Source organism: Acanthopagrus latus, chromosome 13, assembly GCF_904848185.1.
Source record: "Acanthopagrus latus isolate v.2019 chromosome 13, fAcaLat1.1, whole genome shotgun sequence".
Lineage (NCBI taxonomy): Eukaryota > Metazoa > Chordata > Actinopteri > Spariformes > Sparidae > Acanthopagrus > Acanthopagrus latus.
Genome location: NC_051051.1, coordinates 23,649,154 through 23,671,934, shown reverse-complemented (window position 1 = coordinate 23,671,934; position 22,781 = coordinate 23,649,154). Strand labels below are relative to the sequence as shown.

General features: G+C 42.5%; 1 protein-coding gene across 3 annotated transcripts in view; it reads right to left on the bottom strand.

Moving 5' to 3' along the window:
• Positions 1-22,781, bottom strand: part of jade2 (jade family PHD finger 2) — a 187,133-nt gene that overhangs the window by 126,691 nt on the left and 37,661 nt on the right. For all 3 annotated transcript variants that reach the window (XR_005078508.1, XM_037119163.1, XM_037119164.1), the window contains exon 4: positions 3,592-3,749. Coding sequence is in view for 2 of the 3 variants with exons in the window: in XM_037119163.1 (XP_036975058.1) it covers positions 3,592-3,749 (158 nt within the window). In the remaining variant the exon portion in view is untranslated. The remainder of the gene's footprint in view (positions 1-3,591; positions 3,750-22,781) is intronic.

Here is a 22,781-nt window from a genome sequence, read left to right as displayed (position 1 = left end):
CAAATCTGGTCCAGAGAGAGAGAGAGACATGTGGAAGATGAGTGTTGTCAAAGCCAGACGGGGCCCGCAGCCCTTTTCCTCTCCAACAATTTTTGGAGATGATGTCATTATTCATAAAAAAAATAGAAAAAGAAAAATGTGTCTGCGCCTCCGGCTCTACTAGAGCAAAAGTAAGAGGGGAAGGTGGGAAGCCAATGAAAGATGAAGACATAGACAGATATAAAAAAGGAAACAGGAGGGTTGGATCAGGACAAAAATAACTAAAAGAAAAGAAAAGGAAACATCAAATAAATGAAGAGGGAGGAATTAACTCAATTCCAAATCATTCCTCAATTTACTCTCAGTTTTAGGTTGACAAAATCTCTTCAACACGAACAAAGCCTAGAATTAAAGATACATCATGTAACCTTGAAGGAATAATAACTATTGATTAGGGAGCCTTGTAGGCGCTGCTGTGTAGATTTTGCTGACATTTGACAGAGCCAGGCTAACTGTTACCACCTGATTCCAGTCTTTGTGCTAAGCTAAGCTAACCAGCTGCTGGCTGTAGCCTTAAATGAACAGAAATATGAGTGGAATCAATCACATCAGCCTTATAGATTTTTTGTTTTAACTCCCTACAAGGACGGTAGCTCAGATACCAGTATTGGAAATGCCTCTGATCCTGCCTAAAATGCTAGAATCAGTATCGATGGTTACACAATCAGTCTATACACCCATCCCATACCACAAGTTATTTATGAGAAATGAGACCTAGCTACTTCCCAGCAGCGTGCAGAAACGGTAAGTGAGCAGTACTAATTTCGGCCAGAACACACAGACTTCAGTTATAGTAATCGATATTAGGAAGTAGTAGTAGTAGTAGTAGTAGTAGTAGTAGTAGTAGTAGTAGTTACTTTGGCCTCCCAGCTAAGCACCAGGACCTCTTATACATGATTTACGGCAGAAGCCCGTCAGCGCCCACTGTGCACCAGTCTGATTTTATGCCAGAACACTGCATTGTTAGTCTCGCCCCAATTTCACAGAGATTCTCTTTTTCTCCTAAAACTCAGTTGCTTGAAATTCTTTTGTTGTCTGCCAGACGATGTATACTCTCACAGCGGATATCTGAACATCCTGTTATAACGCAGTGGAATAAAATCTACTCAGAGTCTTCCAAGGCTTCCAACGAGCCAATTCAGGACTTTGTGTACTTTAATGGATATTACGAGCACAGTCACAGACTGATATATTAGTATACGTTACTCTGCGGGACCCTCACTGCTGTATAGGAACTTTCACTGGAACTACCAGAAAGTTCCACTGAATTGGAACCAATGTATTGTAATGCAATGTGTCTAATGCATTGGAACTTCCTGGTGACTTTTTAAATGCAAAATCTGTGACGTTACCTGAAACCTTGTCACAGATATAGATTGGCGGCTTTGTGATAGTTTTATTGAAGTTCTGGTTTATGCTCAAATATTAACTGAAAAAAGTCCTTGTTTTTTACCCTGTACTGAAAAGACATCACTTCTGTGTGGGAAAAAGGTTTCCTACCGCTAATTCTGCCCCGACCACAGGGGCTTGAATGGGAAGTCTCAAGCATCGCCGGTGATCTCAGCTCAAAGGGACAGAGCGAGGAATGGAAAAGAGAGAGGCAGAGGGAGCAAAGCGCAGTGGTTTCGAGATGACTGACGACAAAATTAAGATGAACATACCTCTGTCGGGGACTTTGACGGAGATCATCAGCTCAGTCACACTTACACTCACCCCTCTTCTCCTTTATCTCCCCATCTATCCATCATCCCTCCATTTCAGCACCACTGTATGTCACTGCATCATTTTATCACACATCAGATAATATATAAGCCCCCATTCATCCATCTATCCTTATCTGTCTTCGCCATTGCTCTTTCTCTCCCAATCTGCTCATCTATCTCTCTGCCTTCAGGCTCTTTTCAATCTGTCGGCTCCATACTGTTTGTGTCTATGTGTGTCTGTGTGTGTGACATATGTGTTTGTCTACTGAGACATTAACCTATTAGACGGTGTAAACAGTGAGGGTGAAACATTTATCCTCTCACATCTTACAATGATGAAGATTAGGCACCATAAAAAACATTTTCATCTACATTGTCTTCTGCCCTCGTTCAGACTCCAAAGGATGTTAAACAGTCTTTGTAGTCAAACTGCACGTTTAAATGTATCATTTCTTGGTTTTTTTTAGTACGAGAAGTCGATTTCTCTTCTCAAATAAAACTGCTAATGCAAGCCTTTTCCACTTGCTGGTCAAAGATTCATTTCAGTTTCTCTGGTTTCCACATTAGGTATGCTATTTCATTTGGCAACACTGAGATATGAATTACGTTCTGCTTGTTTAATTTTAAGTGTTTATTCATGTCATTGGAGCTGACTGCCATGTTTTCAAATGCTCACTTAGTGCTGCTGTTAAAGCCCTGCAGAACAGTTTTCAGTTTTTGTGACAATAATCAAAAACCACCTCGTTTTTTCTGCAGTTACAGCCATCAAAAATAAATCTTGTTTGAACCGTTACGACTGAATGTATTTGGTGGAAACTGAACTAACTTAAGTCTTTGACACAGCACCTCTTTTCCAATCTTGTTGTTGAACTGAGTGAGATAAAAGAAGCCAAACAGCACAAAATGCAGCAGAACTCGGGCCGCTCGAGTGTGAAAACATGAAGACACACTTAAACCTTGACCGATCAAAGAGGTGAAAACGACTCACCGCAGTTTTCAAAGTATCATGTGCGAAAACCTGTCTGTGAAAATGAGATACCTTAGCAGATGACGGCCAAAAAAAAAAAAAAAAACTGTTGGATAGAGAATGTCTGACTGAATCTCACACGGTGGATCATCTGTCTGTCATCCAGAGAGAATGTATGCCTGTGTTTGTGTGTGGCCTCCCAGTGTGACATATCCGTCTAATGGGCATTACTCTGCAGTCTGAGCATTTTCATTAGTTCCTAGAATGCCAACATAACCACATGGGTATGTGAAGCAGCTGCAGTAGTACTGGTGAGCCACAACAACCTGCCAGGGCAACAGAGGGAGAGGGAGAGAGAGGCAGCAAGCCCAGGCTAACCTACACTGTGAGAGTGAAGATAAGTGGGTCGAAGAGCATGCCTGCACACATCTGCCTACCAGCCTGCTCGTGTGTGTGACATTGCCAACATGTGCATCCAAACCTGCTGCACGTAGTGTGTTATTGTAAGAATGAGTGAAGGAGCAGAGAGTTGATGGTCTCAGTCGGTGTTGTTGTGCATTTTTTTTTCTGCCATGTCCATGTGTATCTTACATGAGGTGTAAAACTAAGGTTGCAGGAACATGGTGTGTGTAATGATGTACTTCATTCCCAAATGTGTTTATGAATATTCATGAATATGCCAGCTGTGTAATTCAACAACTATTCCTTTTGGTATCTCAACTCACTTTGTCACGTTTTTTTCAAATTAGTTCAGGAAATTAATATCCACTCACAAATACAAATACTTTATGTGCTGGTCTCATTTACATGACATCAGTCTCAATGCATGAGTTATTGGCTGTTCATGTATGTGTGTGGTGTGTGTTTCGGTGTGTGTCCTACCTGACCACAGGCTCTGGTATGGCCTCCAGGCTGGCAGGGACCTGCACCCCCTTCTCCCACTCTTGTCTCCACGGGTCCGAGAGCACGTAGAAGTCGTCCGGGCCGAGCTGAGCCGAGTCCGGCAGCTTCATGGCCGTGATGAAGTCGGTACGAAATACCTGCACAGAGAGGGAGGCACCAGCGTGGTTTATATGTCAGGTATACACTGGTGCTGATGCGTTCACAGGGCACATTCAAGCTTCTGAGGGAGGAAGGTGACACATGCTATTCTGTTGGAGTGATAAACACGGAACCATATACAACTTTCACTGTTGGCAGCTCATCATTCATGAACACTTTTCTTTTTAGGATCCATCTAAATCTGCATATCGGCTGCATATAAATGTGTTTTTGCAACTGTTCAGTCAACAGACAAGGTGTGCTTCTCCTTTGTGGCGAGGCTGCTTCGATCGCTTAGTTGAAAATCCCTGAGTTTTTCAGAAAGGCGTTTGGGTCATGAGCGTTGCTCTTTTCAGGAATTCAATCATATGCTAGATAAAACTAAAAAGTAGGTATTAAAATCCATTTCGTCTTTGTGCAGGCTGTCCATTAATATCATCATGAGCTAAAGGTGAGAGGACACAGCTGTAATGGATAAAGTGTGTTATAAAAGTCATAGAAAAGCTACCACTAACACACATCTCATCTGCAGTCCGATGTAACCTGTGGCTCTAAAACAGGGAGGCTCTGTCAGGTTCTGCAGGCAGACTGTGTTTTTCATGTCAGACCTTTAGCATGTCAGACCTTCCTTCAGCCCCGACAGATTCTAAAGGATTTTCACGGTCTGCCAGCTCAGGCTGCTCATGATTTAGTCATTACTGATAAAAACAAACCTTCAGGCTCAAGTATGATTCCATGGTTCAGCTCGAGCATAAACCTGTATTAGTGTCACAAGAGCAGGTTGCAGAACATGAAGAACAGATGCGGGAAGACATCAAGTAGTTTTTGTCAATGAAAGCACTGACCCCTCACTTTGCAGTGTTGACTACATGCATATCTTCAGCTCATTTAGGTGATGAGTCAAAGTCTCTGTAAGCTACCCTTGGAAGTTTTCTTTTGGTGAGTTTGTGGAGTTACTTTTGACTGTCAAAGGTCAGAGGCAAGAGTGTGACTGTCATTCTCCTCTCATCCCTGTGCTGATGCAAAGTCGGATGAGGTTTAGTTGTCCAGAAAAACATTTCAGTCACTTCACAGTAATAACTTGTTGCAGCATTTTCCTAAACAATTCAAACAGATGGGAACAAAAAAAATGAAAACTAAACAAAAAAAACATATAATACAGACTGTCCGGTGTAATCAGAGTCTCCGGAAGCCGAGATCATGATCAATGATCCAAGGCTTTTTTGCTGTGAAGCTCTGGAAAAGATATGTGAACACCTTCTCCTTAACATACAATATGTTCTTCTATCATTCCTTTGTTTTGTCATACTGGCGCTGACAGTTTAAACTGTACAGATACAAACACCACAGGTGACACCATCATCAGTAAACTGGCGATGCTTTAGATCTTGCTAAAAGGGAAGGATTTTTCATGTCATTACAAACGTGTTTCCGCTCTCCTTACATCTTTTCTTCACATCTCCCAGCAGGTGGTTCTCATCTGTCTCTTCATTTCCCTCACTTACATCTTTTCGTTACATCTTCTCCTCATCTATTACATAGGAGGGGCTGGGATAGAAACAATTCATTTTAGATATGTGAGAAGCACCTACTGGGGAAGCGCAGGGGTAAGAAGAGAGAGGAGGGAGGAGGTGTTGCAGTAACCACATTGTTGGCATCAACCTGGAGACCTTTACAGGTTAACGCCAGCTACACCATGTACTGTTTGGAGGAGGCTTCTATAAAAACAAGCAAGGTGGCCTTGTTTGTGACGCAGTGTTTTGCAGACCTGTGGGAGTGGGTGTATTCAAGCAGACACAATCATTCTCACACATAACGACACACACCTACGCTGACACACACACACACACACGTACAGTCTGTCTCTGTCTGTCTGCTCTAACCGGGACCCGAAGCAATGATATAATCAGTCATATAGTCAAGGACATCAGGCGAGAACACACACACACACACACACACACACACAAATACACGCAGGGAAACAAGCAGCACACACACATACACACACGGCAGTGCAAAATCAACCGTAAGGCGTCATTCTACATTTTATCATTACTTTCTAAGCCTCCTTATCCCTGCTTTATTAGCTCTTCTCCTCCATCCTACTCCCTCGCTCCCCCTGCGTCTCTCCATTAACCTCTCCATTTCCCCTCCCTCTATCCCTCCTCCTTCTCTCGCTCAGTCCCCTAATATGGATTTATTTACCTTCGCTTATTTTGACGGGAGAGACACAAAACAGAAAAACCAGCCAGACAGAGACCGGTGAGAAGAAACAACACGGTAACACGGAGGGATGGAGAGAGTGCGACAAAACGAGCTGTGAAAGGAAAGAAGCAAATTAAATATTATGAGGAGAAATCCATGAAACACAAAGCAGGAGAGGGGCTGACGGAGACTCACTTTTCCATTGGGTCTTACTTTAGCGTGCTAGCATTTGCTAATTAGTGCCATATGCAATGTACGACTGAGTTTGATGGGAGTCATCTCCCAGCAGCATTGACCAATCACATCTGAGTGGGCTTCGTTTGCGTGCATGTAAACAGTTCATACCAGGGTTTTCTCTAAACTCCTACTCCTTTCTTGCGTCTCGAGTTGCTAATTGGACTTTTGACAATTAAATCTGCGCAGAATAGAAAGTCTCGCTCTGGATATCCGTTATCCAGACATCTGCTGGCTATAACAAAAGTCCTGAGACCGACCATTGTCCCAATGTGCTAAATCAACTTCATGATTGCATGAATGGAAAAGTTATTATAATTCATCCTGAGGGTGAACTGGTGTTCTGTCAAGGAGCTGCACTCAAAACCAAAAAGTCAACCTCATGCTGGCTATAGAGGAAACACTGCCATCCCAAAAGCAACACCGCTACTGTGGCAGAATCTGATCAGGCCAAGTTTTTTGTTGTTTTTTTTTTGTTTAAAAACCAGATGATTTTGGTTGGTATTCAAAAAGTTCAATATTGAGCTCAAGATGTATTTGTGACACTTCAGAAGTTTGCATAAGAGAGGAGCAAAAAGATACTCACAGAGGAAGGTAAAGAAATGTGTTAACAGGGAGGAGGCAGAAACATGCTGTATATTTTAGTTGACTCTCAGAGGAGCTGATGTTTCAGACTGGACTGCTGGAAAGAAATAACTGTTGAGGGGAGGGGAGGAGAGGGGAGGAGAGTGATAGTGATGTAGGAGGACGGAGTAGCGATGAGGAAGAGGAGACCGATGTTTAGCTAAGTGAAAAGAGAGGATTGGAGGTCAAGATCGAGAGGACGGAGAAGGAGAAGACAAATCACCGAGTATGAGAGGAATGTGAAAGAGCGGGTGAGAGGGAGAGAGAAAGAGAGAAAAGAGGGTGATATTAATGTAAATGGAAGGAGAGATGAAAGACAAGGACAGACGAGGGTGGTGTGTGTGTGTGTGTGTGTGTGTGTGTGTGTGTGTGTGTGTCACAGAACAGTATATGAAAAGGCCATATGTAAAACGCACTATCCTCCTTCTGCTGCTCAGCTGCCTCAACTGTCTGCCAGCACAAATAAATAATGCAATGGAGCAAGTCTGTGTGTGTGTGTGTGTGTGTGTGTGTGTGTGTGTGTGTGTGTGTGTGTGTGTGTGTGTGTGTGTGTGTGTGTGTGTGCAACTCCAAGAGTATGTTGAGTGTTTCCTTCACGTACAACTCGACTCAGTGTGAATGATCGTGTGTGTGTTCAAGTTTCGTCTGTGTGTGGGTTTGCAAGTGCATGTTTATATGTGTGTGTGTGCGTGTGTGTGTGGGTTTGTGTGTGTGTGTGTGTGTATGTGCATGTGTGCGAGCGTGCGTATCTGCGTGTATGTGTGTGTGTGCGAGCCAAGGCCATGATGAATATTGCCTTCTCCTTCAGCAATAAGAGAGGAGGACAGACAGAGACTGAGGGAGATCTACTCCTCCTTAATCTTTCTCTCTTTTATCTCTGTCCATCTTTTTCTCCCCTTTCACTGACATTCTCTCGTTTTTTTCTTCCCGCTCCTCATCAGTGGAGAGAAGAGACGAAGAGAGGGAAAAGGAAAAGAGATGAGATGAAGAACAGTGGAGATATGAGGTAGAGAGATAAGGAAAGGAGATAAATAGGTTGACAAAAGAGAAGATAGAAAAAGAAAAGAGGAGAGGAGAGGAGAGGAGAGGAGAGGAGAGGAGAGGAGAGGAGAGGAGAGGAGAAAGGAAGTGAGGAGAGGACAGACAAAGGTCAGAGGGGGAAGGAGGAGAGGATACTGGAGGAAAAGGAGGAAAAGCAGAAAGGGTCAGGGAAAATCAGTGGAGGACATAAGGAAAAGGGAAAAGAGGAAGAGAAGGAGGAGGGGAAAATGAGAAGAGAAGAGAAAAAGGAGAGGAAAAGGGGAGGAAATGAGAGGAAAATGACTAATGGAAGAGAGGAGAGAAGAGGAGAGGACAGCAGAGGAGAGGAGAAAGGGAGGAAAAGGGAAAGCAAAAATAAATAAAAGTCTCAAAATTATAAAAGAGGGGGAAACTGACTGAAGGAGAAGTAAAAACTGAAGAGAAGGAGAAGTCCAGAGAAAAAGGAGGAGACAAAAAGGGATGGAGATGGTCGGGGATATGAGAAGAGAAGTAAAACAAAGAGATGAAGAGCGAAGGAATGGAGAAAAAATGAGACAAAAGTGGAAGAGAAAAGAAGAGGGAAAAAAGCAAGACATGCAGGGCTGAGAAGAGCAGATGGAAAAGGAGAAAAGGAGGAGAGGAGCTCAGTATATCAGTTTTATTACTGAGTGTTTGTACAGGAATGACTGCAGCTAATTAATGTCTAGGAAACACTATTACAAGCTCCTGCAGTTTTATGTTCTGCCTTGTTTCTCTCTCTCTCGTCAGCCCATCTCCACCCTGCTCTTCCTCTCATCCACCGCCCAGCCTCTTCGTCTCTTTCCTCTGTCTGTGACAGACAGTTGGGAGTCACCCAGCTTCAGTGACGGATGATGGGCAGGTAGTAAAAAAATATATTAAAAAAGAAAGAAAAAAAAGGTAGACGGGCAGAAAGGCCGACAGGTAGAGGGCAGATGAGCAGACGCTGTTGCCAAACTGTCAAGCAAATTTTACGCAAAATATAAAATGCAAATGAGCTGCCATTCCCTCAGCTTTCAGGGTTAAAAAACACATCAGCTAGGAAAAAATGGGGCAAAAACAGAGTCCTCCAAGAGCCGATTAGATCTGAGTAACTGTTTGTCTTGTCCAGAGTCAGTGGACGTCAGCTGTGCTTCATGCAAACACGAAAGAAATGCATTTGGCTGTACTATAACAGAGCAACTAATGAAGAGTTATGTTCTACAGTGACAGAACAAATATCATTTATGGCTGGTTTTGCTGGACAGGGACTGTTGTGCAATGAGCCCGGGGCAGCCATGGAAACTCTGTCAGTAATCACTCAAAGAGTGCGTTTCTTTTTTTTCCATTTATCACATGATTTATTCATTGCTGGAAAGATTTTCCACATCGATTAACTTTAATAACTTTTCTGAGGACATGTGATTGAATTTTGCCATTTCCACTCTGCTTTCCAAATTTGATAATAAATCATAATTTGCAAATGAAAACATTGAGTGCGTGCACGACTCCAACAGAGAAGCAAATGATAACAGTACATTTTCCAAAACATAGACAGAAAATCCCCTTCAGCATGCATTTTATTCATGTCATTACAATCACCCTCTGTGTTCAGCTGCTCACAGACGTCACTTATCAAGTTTGATTTAAATATTTTTCTGCCGCAACAAAGTGAACACAGTAAATCAGTGGTGAGATTAGCTGAAAGGAAACGGCTCAATTTACTCTAAACACCAGAGAGAAGGCCTGTGACAATTCTGAAACCAAGAACAAAGCAGTAGTATAATCATCCGCCGTTTCCAGTCACTGTCCAGTTTCACCGGAGCTGTGACTCCCCCTCACCAGCCCACAGAGTCATAACTTCACCACTTCTACTGTCACTTTCAACCTGACTCACATTAATGTGTTGGAAAACGTCCCCTTCTGATGGTACTCCTGTCCCCAGAAGGTCACACGCTGCAGCCGCCTGCCTCTGCTGACCGCCTGCGCTCTACCTGGTGTCTTCGTAAATAGCAGCTAGGTTTACACAAATAACATTTCCTCATTCTGATTGAAGATTTCGGGTCTGTTGTTTAAATGGGTAGGGATTATTAAAGTTTGGTGTTTTCATGCCACAACGTATTCAATCAGAACAGCTGGGTGACAAACACAAAAGTGGTGTGAGCTCATGTATTATGCTGTACCCCGTCCTGAAGATGGATGCCTATCATGGTCTATGTTAAGTTTTCCAAGAGTTTGTATTAAAAACACATATTCTGCAGTTCGCTTCTCCACATACCTGCTACTTTTGGCAAGTGTACGACACCATGCACTTGTGTCCAGGCGGTGGGCATGAACATAAAGAACGCAGATGGAAGATAATCAGGTTATATCGTTTACATCTGGCAGTTTTTTTTATTGGTTTGAATTGTTCGGTTTTAGCTTGAGATATTAATATGGAGCATTTTCTATCACACACACACAAACCAGAAACACAGAAACAAAACAAAATGAGACATGAACAGTCTACTAATAACTTCCTCTCAAACCAAGATTCAGCAACAATCAAATTATTTTGTCTCTGTGTGCAGAGAGCCCGCCTTGCCTCATTTCCCCAAATGTGACAGGCTGTCCTGATGCAAACGTCGCACTCATTTGCATTTCAATAACTCAAGTTTATTTTTTTTTGTTCCGTCATCGGTTTGCTTTGCATCACAAGCCATCCAATCACGCAGCACCGAGTGATCGATGACCTCTCGCTGAAATGAAATAGATGAGATTCAGCCGCTCAGATAAGACTCCTCAGAGGACTCCAAAACACACACATACACACAGAAACTGTTGCATACGCACACACACACACACTCTCACAGAGCAGACAGTGGTCAAACAAACACAACTAGTCCCTGTCACACAGTCACACACAGCTTTACACAAACACCCACACACACACACACACACACACACACACACACACACACACGCGCGCACACACACACACACACACATTTACACACGTAACTGTGGCCAGTCAGTGAGTCAGTAGGTCAGTATGCTATGCTGAGTTATGGGCTGTATGCATGCAGGGCTCTCATTAAGTCCAATCTAGATCTGGACCGATGACATGACCAGGGGCTGTGGAGCGTGTGTGTGTGTGTGTGTGTGTGTGTGTGTGTGTGTGTGTGTGTGTGTGTGTGTGTGTGTGTGTGTGTGTGTGTGTGTACCAGTAGGGGGGCTGAGTGCCTGACAAGCATTCATAATCACACTGAAATACACAGGCACAAAGAGCACTGTGTCAAAGAATTTCTGTCTGCAAACTGGTCAAGGCGCTATCACTACTATCAACACTTAGAAGTACTACAACTACTGCCAATACTGTCACTACCAACAATACTATTACCTCTTCTTATACTTTTATTACTGTGTCTATAGAATAGGAAACATAAAACTACACTGCTAATGCTGTGGTACCTATGATAACTATTACTAATACTCCTCCCAACAGTGTTGCCGACTCAGGCTCCGCACGACCATTATCATGATATCTATTGCTACTTCTAATGGCTCGTGTCCACAGAGCTTTTTTTCTTTCTTTTTTTTTTTCCCCAGCGCCAGCATCCTTTTTCCGAATTGAAACTCTCTCAACTTTTCAGAAAGTTGCTGGTGATGTACCGAGCCGATAACATTCACCACATTTTTGTCAACCATGGATCATGTCACGCACCCACATCCTCCCTGCTCTGATGTCCCAGCGGCAGGTAAAAAACAAACATCGGTCACACAGAGGTGGGTGTCAATATGTTGTTGTCATAGAGACAACGACGCACGTGCAGTGTTTTTCATCAGTGCTTCAATCTGCCAGTACAAAGTCACTGTAGAAGTGTAACAATAAGAGTTTTCTTGCACCGTGTAACTTCTCTAAGTTACACGGTGCTTTACAGTCAAACACTCAGGCCAAGTCCAAACATACACAGGCATTTTTATAAACAGGTTTTTAATAGACATATATCACATGCCCATTCACATACACCAGGTATTCACGTGCTGTTGTAAACAGGAAGCAGACTGTATATTGTTACTTGGTTATCTGTTATTTGGTTACAGAAAATGTACAATGGAGGAAACTGCTTCTAATAGAAGCTAACTGGATAAAATATTTTGATCCTGGCCAAAGTCTTCCAAAAGCTCAGTTTTCAGCGACCTAAAATGCCATTTATGTGTGTGAAATATACTTCATGAGACTTTAACATTATTTTTACTCTCCCCACCACTGCTGCTACCTCCACTGCTCTTCCTGTTGTGGCATGTTCTTTGAAAGTCTTGCAAGCCGTGCCATCTTAACTCTGCAGTCGTGATTCTGCTGCCTTTATTTGGCTCATGTGTTCCAACTTTAAACAAAAAAAACGAAACATTCCTGAATCTAACGAGACGTACAAGACTGAACCGACGCCTCATCTCGCCTACACACACAAGTCAAAAGAAAAGATTTATATCAGCTTGTTACATTAGCAACTGCCAATACTCTACCACTGCTTACTGCCACTGTTGGTGCTGATGCCATCGTCAGTAAGAGCATAAACACTGTATTGCTGCAACTGGCATTTCCATGACCTCCACTCCTACCACTTGTATAAGCAGACTTTTCAACAAACTACCCTCACCTTGCTCTGTAAACTGTGAGCCAATGCCAGCTCTGTCGTGTGCTGGATGAGGCTGCTTGCCTCATGCAGCACTGACTGACTGGGACTGACTCGTATCTCCATCTGCGGAGCGGTGATAGATTAGCACTGTCTGCTTCCCCCTCAGCCGAACAGAACAGAAACCACAGAGGATGACTGTTGAAAGCTGACATTTCAAATCAGGAAACACACTCTCACTCAGGCAGATAGAGATACACAGCGACGTGTTCACGCTGACACCAAAGCAGCAACACACACTGACATAAACACAGAAGCAAATACATGTAAATATGGAGGGAAGACGTAGATGAAGACGAAGAAGGAAACAGCTAAATACAGGACAAAACACACACATGAACACAGACATTTGCATCCAAGTACATGTGCTTTTGAAGGTCAGCTGACATCACACAGTATCAGTGGACTCGCCAGTTAACTAGAGAAAACAACAAGTGCTGATGGAGAGGGAAGGAGAGAGACTCGCCTCGCTTTTGTTATCACACTGCTGAACCTTCTTTACTGTGATCATGAGATGTGATACTTTTGCAACAGTTATCGGCATCTGATAAGATGCAAAGGAGCCAAAGGGGCAGCACATGTCCAGCTCAGCGTTCTGAATGTACGCTGATAAAAAGACCATTCCCTCGTTCTTGACCAAGTTCACCATATATGTCAAGATGTGCGAACATACATTTTCGGTTAATGACGTGACAGCTCACAGTTGCTGGTTGTAACGCTGCATGCTCTGAGATTTCCAGGACTGACAGAACAGCGCAGGAAAGATCTGTCACTTCTAATACATCTCAGCCTTCAGCTTGGACTGAGTCGGCATAAGGAACTGAAACCAAGCTGAAAAGTTAAAAGCAACTCGCTGTTCCCAACCATAATGCCTCATCTGCAGAGGAAAATTGTTAGATGAGGCACTGAACACAGGTAGAGTCTAGAAGCATCAGCACGAGACATACCATCCCACACAGCAAGGCTGCTGAATGCTTCAAAGGCTAAATAAAACAACCAGAATCAATGCATGTGATGTTTGCATGTTTGCTCTCCTCAAATATCTAAACTTAAGGCCTGTTTTACTTCTGAGCAGTGATGCATTCAACAGGGCTCCAGGGTGCGACTGTTTTGGTCGCACAAGCAGCCAAAAATCTGTCGAGTGTGACTAAACATTTGAATTGTTCGCACCAGTGCACCTGAAATTTAGCAGGTCAAGACCAACAAGAACCATGACAGCTGCCTATGAGCAAATATTTGCCTAGCAACATATTTTCTACATCATTGTGAACCTTCATATTAATGAATGTTTTTCATAATACACATTGTGATAGAGGAGTTATTGGGTGCACCTAAATCATGTGCTGGTACCCTTGAATCATCCAAATACAAGGCTTCACTCTACTCAAAGTTTATGTTAAATTGAAAAAAAGGGGCGCCAATTTGGGAACTGCTGCTATAAATGACCACATTCAAAAGTGGATAACATGAGTTAAATGACACAGTAAGGGGTTGGAATTCCTACAGTTCAACACCAAGTACATCCTCTGTACATCCACTGTGACAGATTCCTACTGAACAAGGTTTTTTAATAGTCACTCTGTTGTGTCAGAATGTGTAACAGACACAGAGCCAGCAGCAGTGTATGGTGAAAAAGACCCAACACCTGAGCCTCCAACAGGTCCAAAGATTTAACTTTACAGACTCAAACTGAGGCGTGAGTGCACATCCACACAAACCTGCTGAAGACAAAACGGAAGACACTTTCAAACTGAGGGAGGGGTTAAGAGCCATTATTAAGAAGAAGCGAGAGGAAAGGAAAGGAAAGGAAAGGAAAGGAAAGGAAAGGAAAGGAAAGGAAAGGAAAGGAAAGAATAAGGAGCAGAGTTTATTCTCTGGGCATCATGGCTACCTGGCTCTCCACAGTGCGTCATGGCGGATGTCGACTCACAGAGAGAGAAGTCTAATTTTAGCAGCCACATCACAGCACAGGGACGGGCTCTGGTGATTGGCTGCTTGGAAGGTCCACAGGACTCAGGGATAAGTGTGTGTGTGTGTGTGTGTGTGTGTGTGTGTGTGTGTGTGTGTGTGTGTGTGTGTGTGTGTGTGCGTGTGCGTGTGCATGTGTGTTTGTGTGTGTGTGTGTTTGTGTGTTGAGTGTTGAGTGGGTGATTAAGAGTGAGAGAAAGACAGAAAGGAGAGAAAGGGGGTTGATGAGAGAGTGACAGAATGAGACAGAGGAGAAGAGATCTTGTGTGTGTGTGTGTGTGTGTGTGTGTGTGTGTGTGTGTGTGTGTGTGTGTGTGTGTGTGTGTGTGTGTGTGTGTGGGTGCATTAGTACAGTGACTCAGTGATTTCAGCAGGCACAAACACATGCAGACATTTAAACACACTCTCTCTAACATGCACAAAGACAGCAATCTGGTACCTCGATACCAACAGAGTCAAATTCATTTGACTGACGGATGATACACGACAAATGCATGTGTGGCTGCACGTTTTGCAATAGTGGACCTAAAAGTAACCCAGACAGCTGCTCTCTAGCAAAAGGTTGAATGAAATAAAATATAATAGGTACTTCAATAACTTTCAGCAGGAACTACGTGTTCTTGCAGGCTATCACAGTAAGTATCCGCAACAAAAAATGCCTTTTTAAAGACACGTAAAAACCTTTAAAATTCCCAAATGGGGAAAAGGGGGTATTTCTATTGTTGCACAGTAACACACACATATTTCTGAATCTCCTCGCTGTACTGGACCATCTCCTTCATATTTTTTGTCGACAGCAGAAGCAATGTTTTGCCTGGATTTTCCACATCAACAGGCTTCTGAAAAAAGGACACCTTCTCTCCCATGTATTTCTCCTCTGACCGAGTTGGACAGGGAGGAGGAGACAGGGAGGAGAGCTTAGTGCAAGAAAAGGCAAAGATATATGTTTAACAGACAGACAGGATGACAGTGGATGAAAACATGAGGAGGAGAGAAAACATCTGGCTGGTGAAACGGGTCTCCAGAGGAGAAGGATGAGAAAAAGAGGAGGAAAGGTACAGCAATGTAATGAAAGAAGGGAAAGTAGAAAGACAGGAAATAAATGGAAGTGAAAATTCAACTGGGTGGTATCTTTTCCTCATGATTTTACCCGGATTTCAAACAATGGATGAAAAAAAAGGTGAGAAAAGATAAAGCACTCCAGCAGGACCAAAAATATTTTTCATAGAGTAAGATAGGCTATCTGGAAGACCAGTATGCACTGAGAAACTGTCCCGTATCAGCCAAGAAAGTGCCTGGGAATATAATCAAGGCTGGATTAGTGCAGAGCCCAGGTGTTCTTACAATAAATATCCATGACATTTTTCATAACGTGCTACTCTCAATCCTGATCCACTGCAACCAAGGTTCAAATTTTAACCAGTTCATTAAATCATCTACGATTTGCTGTTCAAAACACCTGCTGGAGTTTCTTTTCCAGGACAAACACCTCACATTTCAGACAGCAGCACCCACCATTCGCTATCAATTTTTTTCCCCTGCTCCTCTTTTTCAAGTGCCCATCGGAACGGAGGGGGTAGTGGTTTCAATCTCACATATCTTTCAACACTCACACGTCATCAGGTGTCATAAATTTTGACAACTGGCCATTTCCATTACACCGTCTGCAGCTGTGGTGACTTCTCTTGCGTGACTATGCTAATCCTGCCATTATCACAGTCATATTTACCATTTATCTGATGGAGACAGACAAGCAAAGATGCTCACAACTGATTCACGACTTCACACAATCAATCAAGTCATCAATAAGAACACTGCTTCACTTCCTGGCAACTAGCAGCGCTTCAAAGTCTAACATTAGCAAATTACTAATATTAGAGGAGCGGTAGCATCTGCAGAAACTTCTCTGATGGACTTCAGCTACATTTTTGGCATCATATACCATCAGTGCAACACTAAGAAATTGGCAATATCAATGTAATGTTAGCTAACTAGTTAGCTATCAAAACATCGGCAAACTAGCAATGATTGTTTGACGCTCGTTCTAAAGAAAAGGACCAGAAAACACTGAAGTGACACAGAGTTCTCATGACCACTGCAGTTTCAGCAAAGCTCTTGTCAACAAATGGTGGTAATGACAAGTACAAACTCTTCAGCTTGTACACATTATACAATACACAATTCCAAATCAAATTAAACAGACACTATCCAAAAAAAAAAAACTTTTTGAAGCAAAACCTTTTTTAATGACAGTTGGTTACATTTATGCAACTTCCTTGACAATCCACCTGTGATGGATTTTACAGATCAGCCTAAAGATGCAAAAATATGTTGTAATCTTTTTTCACCATCTATGGTTTCAGACATAGCTCAGATGGCGGCTTGCTTTATCATGAATGTTGTAGAACAGGCCCCATGCGGCGTAAAGAGAGCACGGGCCTCCAGAAACCATTCAACGGCTCGATTCACTCTGCTGCAGCTCAGGACGGATGAGAGGGAAAGAGGCGTAAGAGCAACAGTGAAGGGAGTCGCCGTTATTATGCAGAAACATTATCTCTTGCTAAACCGAATCGCTCACATCAACAGCCTTTACTGACTTGACACTTTTCAAAGAACACATAAAGGATTTGATAGGGACGTGAAAAGGATTTCCTCTTGCTCTTTCTATAGTCCCCTCTCCCGTCTTAGATACGAAATGTCACATCCGCAGCTATTAGCCAACTTCGTACTGCTGAGCCCTGAAAAGGCACTCAGCCTACAATTTATGCCCCTCATTAGCGTGAGACGAGACAGTGAACAAGTCCTTTTGAGATTTCTCTGAACGCCAGCTCCTCATCACAAGCCCCTGGCCTGAATGATGCGTGGAGCGGCGGCGCTCCCCTCCACGCCAAGGGCAGGCTGATTGCCAAGGCTTCACTCAAAGGTCATGCAATTAAGCTTTGTTCCCGCTTCAATAAGGATTTGACTGACTGACTGTGCTCCTCCGTTTGAACAGATGTGATTTTTGGCCTCTAGCAAGCGAGAAACTCTGCCCTCTGTTCATGTTCACGATCATGTATTCAAGGAAATTAGTGCGAGATAGAAGGATATTCTGAAGAAAAAGGCAGAAATTGCCCGTGATCGTCCGCTCAGCTTGTCCACAAATGTAAATGTAAATATCAATATTCAGGACTGTAGTCCATTTACAGGTTAAGTATGCAGGACTTTGAGCCAGAGGCTTTCTGAGCTGGAGTCTGCAGGGAAAAGCTCTTCTTTTCAAATGTCCTTGGGCAAGGCATTTAACCTCCAAAATGCTTAACTAAAGCTATTAAACGGCCATATGTCAAAGAAGGTAAATGTGCTGGGCAGCTTGCACGTGTTAAATAATGTGGCAGGAATACTAAACAAAAATTACAGATTGAGAGTATATCATTTCTTTGATTATAAGAACTTGTGAAAGGCATGACAGCTGAACATCTAATTTCATATCAAATTCAAGCTTTCTACACAATAACTAGCTTCCACAAGACATGTGGCCTCCAAACCGCTCGAGTGGATCTGCTATGTAGAGTCTGTGCTTGTACTCTGCAGCTCCCAGGTGTGAATGTGTGTAAAATCATGAATATGAAGCAAGATGTTTCGGAGAGAGGAAAAGATGAGGGAGGGAAGCAAACATGCTCAGAAAAACGTTCCCTCAATAAATAAAGGTTAAAAAACTGGGTCACTGACAAGAAAGAGTGAAGGAGACTTAAGAGGCAGGAGCAATAAGCCAATTTCCCCCCACAGAGTCCGATGCAAATATCATCCCTTCGTATGGCGGGCTCAGGCAGACGATCTGGTAAAATGGCAAGCAGAGGCATGGGGGGGGGGGTGTGACCTAGTTTTTGGCGAAGTGGGCTAAAAAAACAACCAAAACAACTACATGATTAATGCTGCTTTGCATGTCTGCGTCTCCTGCAACTTCAGTCGGCTGACACGCTTCACAGCAGCAGAATTTGCTAATAGGGAATAACGATTAAACAGAAGTCAACGTAGCTGTCCGCTCTGAAGCTCAGCAGGTTTACCTAAAGGTGAAGCATGAAGAATAGGCACCATTTACGCACCATTTAACAGACCAGTAGCTTGATTTACCTTATAGAGAGTGACAGATGGGTGCAACTATGCCCACCCGTGTGCAGGCCAAAATAAACGTTAAGACTCGTAAATAGGAACTGGTCTTATAACAACACACTTCTTCTCAGCTGGCCTCATACAGTAGGAACGCCCACTGTTAACGCTAAGAGGTTGTGAGTCATTTTAAGTAACAACCTCTCATCAAAAGATCTTTTCCATTTTCTGAAATGAAAAAAAAAATCCAGTCAGACGCTCTCGCAGAAAAATGTCGTCAATCTATGATGCTCAGCGCGTTCAAGGAGCTCTCTTACTTTCAACTGTGGCGCTTCATCTTTTTTTTTCCTCAATACAATCACAAGAAAGATTTTTCATTACACCTACAAATTGCACATGGACGTTTTACATTGAATACGTGAGAGATTTTCTTCTTGTTGAGAAAAGCAGGAGATACGACATATCTCGTGGACGGATTGCATGTTGGACAGTCCATGCTTTTGCCAGTGTTATTGTTGAATGTCAGTGAAGCGTGGGGATCCTGAGGGAAAGACATCAGTTTCCTGTGAATATTTTGATAATCGTATTGCTGATTTTTTTTTTTGTTTGTATCTTTAGTTTGAAATGATGACAGACTGCTGTTAGACATCAAGGAAGGCTGTGGTTGAACTTGCTCTCTAAGTATTTCTGACTCACTGCATAAAAAATGACACATCTTCTGATGGTGACTACGACTTTTGTGAGTCGAATGTTGGATTTGACTTAACAATACAAAGCTATGACCAATCATTTATTTATTTTTTTTTTCATACAAACTACCGGCAAAAAAACCAACTGAAACGTTTCAGTGATAATTTCAACCACATTCACATGTTGAAATGCAACACATGGTAACATATTTCTGAGCACTCTGAATCAATAAAGACAGGTGTATTTGATGTAATACTTAAATTTTGAATTTCAAGATTTTTCATGGGATCTTTATCGGATGGCGACACTAAATCCTTTATGTCGAGCTCTCTTTCACTGTTGTAGTTTTTCCTTTTACTTTATCCATTACCTTCCTTCTGGTGTATTTATTTTTGCCCCGCAGCATCGCAGCCTAGCCCTCTGATGTGCTGCCATCAAGCCATCACACATGACTGGCAGTGGAAATATATGCAACTTTACCCACGAAAGACTAACAGAGAGAGAGAGGGAGACAGATGCTGATGGAAACAAACAAGACACATGAAGAAGTCAAATGATACACGCAAAATCAAAACAAATTCCCACGGATGCACAAATATTCACTTCCCTCCCCAGACAAAATATACACAATCTGATTACTGTTTATATTGTCCGGAGAAAAGTTTATCTGTCGACTGCAAACATTTGCTCTCAGAGATGGAAGCATGACGTCTGCGACTCCAAAATAGCTCTCTTTCAGCCCACAACAACTTCCGTAAGGTTTCTTTTCGCTACGCTTGAATTAACTCTTTGCAAACCGTGACTGAAATGCTTAAGAGGAGACGACTGAAATATCTCCAAAGAATGTTTGACCATTAGGGAATCTCATTTCTACAGACAACAAGCATTAATAGAGTAAAGCACTGTTCCAACATGGAAAAGGAGGATGAATGAAACACTGCAGGGTGTTTTGATTAAAAACTATTCGTTTAGGTTGAATCATTCACAAGTTTGATACATGTCGAAAGAGATCTTGTCACACAAACAGCATCTTGCATCACAACACCCTGTCAGCAGTCTTTGAGATGAAAATAAAATCAATCTTTGAGGAACACTGTGATATAAAAGCTGGTATTTGCCATCGATTTATCATTTCCTCCACCCATCATCTGTATTCATTTAATCATCATCCATTCCTCCATCTACGCACTTTTTCTGTCCTTCACCCATCCTTTTATCAACGCACCCATCAGTCCATCCACTCATTTCTTTAATTCCCCATCCATCTACCCACCTCTCTATCCCCCACTTTATTGCTCCTGACCTTCCTTCTCCATCCATCATTCCCACCAATCATTTCTATCTCACTCTGTCAGCCTAAGCCAGCACCTTCTTCAGCACCCACACTTCCTAATCAGTCCTTATTTCCTTCACCCTCTCAGCAGTGAGAGTAAATAGTGTTTTGGGTTTTTTTCTCGAATACCTGGGAGGCGAGCAACAGGAGCAATACTGACAGTTTAATATAATGGCTGGAGGCTGTGTTGGCCCGCGTGTGCGTGTGTGCATGTGTGTGTGTGTGTGTGTGTGTGTGTGTGTGTGTGTGTGTGTGTGTGTGTGTGTGTGTGTGTGTGTGTGTGTGTGTGTGTGTGTTTATTTGCACTCATCTCCTGGCTGGTATGTGTCGACATACAAAGCTCTTCACCATCGAACTAGGCTGTCCATTCACAGGGCTTAGCACACAGACTGAGTGTGTGTGTGTGTGTCCGTGTGTGTGTGTCCGTGTGTGTCCGTGTGTATCAACATCAACTTTGTGCATTCCTACAGCTGTTTGCATCTGGTTGCCATGGAGTTTCACAGCTGTTTCTACCAGAACCTAATGAGCTACAGCAGCTGCTAGCCTGATAACACACACACACACACACACACACACACACACACACACACACACACACACACACACACACACTCATATATAAATACCCACGCTTTTATCTGTTCACATGATCACTTAACCATTTATACTTGTCCAACAGAATTCTACAGGGCTGGAAATTGTAATGTCTTGCGAGGATGTTGGCAAGTTGATGAGTTAACACAATAAGGGATAATGCAACTTTGACAGTGATCCAGCTATAACATCTGCACATCTGGGCGCAGCTGCCTCGGACTCAAAAGTTTAACATACAAGTTGTTTAAAAACACGAGAACGGTTCGCAGAGCTCGTCAACAGCCCAAGGAAATTTTCCGATATCCCTAATTTGATTGCGATATTATCTCGGCGAGCGCAACCAATAAGGAGGAAAACGATGATCATCAACAGGCTTGCTGTGTTTTCCATCAGTCAGCTGCTGTTTCTTAACACAGTGACTTTTCCTTGGCTTACTTTCTGTAACAACTACCGCACTTTTCTTTTTCATGGATTATTTACTTGATCACTGGCATTTTTCACTTTTGAACCCATTCACAATGATTTTCATCTGTTCTCATTTTGTCAAATTGGTGGTTGTTTTTTTTTAGCATTTTCAACTTCTTCATCTTGCTCACAACACAATGTTCTATGACTCTGACTATTAGTAAGAAGAATTACAAATTTGCACAGAGAAACTTCCCATTCTAGCAACAATCTGTTATTGAAGATGCTAACATTAAACATTATGACACCATGACCACAGCAAAAATTATGAAGTCAGTTCTTAAGAGTAACACTATTGCAGAAACAAACATACAACTGATTACGTATTGGAAATGGCTGGGCGTTATAGTGATAAAATAATAACACAATAGTTTCAGGCTATATCGCGATACACAGCACATAAATGTTAGTACTGGGCAACAAATAAAAGTCAAAATAGTTTTTACCAAATACTGACAAATATTGCAGGAATGACCATTGTCACTGTCAAATATGGACCCAAAGAGATTTTTGACAAGTGGGAAAGTACAATATGCTAAAATGGGTTACCAAATATACTTAGGCGGCAATCAATATAACAGGGTGGTCTGACCTTATAAAGTCTATGTGTGGGAAACACTGGACATTAACTCAATATACTGCAGAGTCCTACTACTAGACAGTGAAACAGTTTTTTGTGAAGTAGCCTCCAAGTTAAGACAATAATATCCTCAAAGGGAGTTATGATACAGAAAAAACACGACGTGATGCAGTTATTTTGTAAATGACTAATTAGTTTAATATGTTCTCGCTTAGACTCTGAACACATCGCTAATAAAATCTAGTTCTATTTAGTAATCATCAAGTTTCACTGTCATTTTGCCTGAGGCGAAGCTGCATGAACACAACATGTGCATTACAGATAAACGTGCATCCCACTGAGCACCAACACCTTTGCTGCACAGTCAAAGATTGTTATGGATACAGTTGCATCACATAAATGCATGTGCACTTGACTTGCACCTTCACACACATGCAGTTAGCACAACCTTATTTATGCCCATGAAACAATGATGCTACAAAGAGAGAGTTTCACACCTGCTATGTCATTTTGTTTTTGGCAACCTCCATCGATACCACTTCCTTCCTCCTACAGTGAA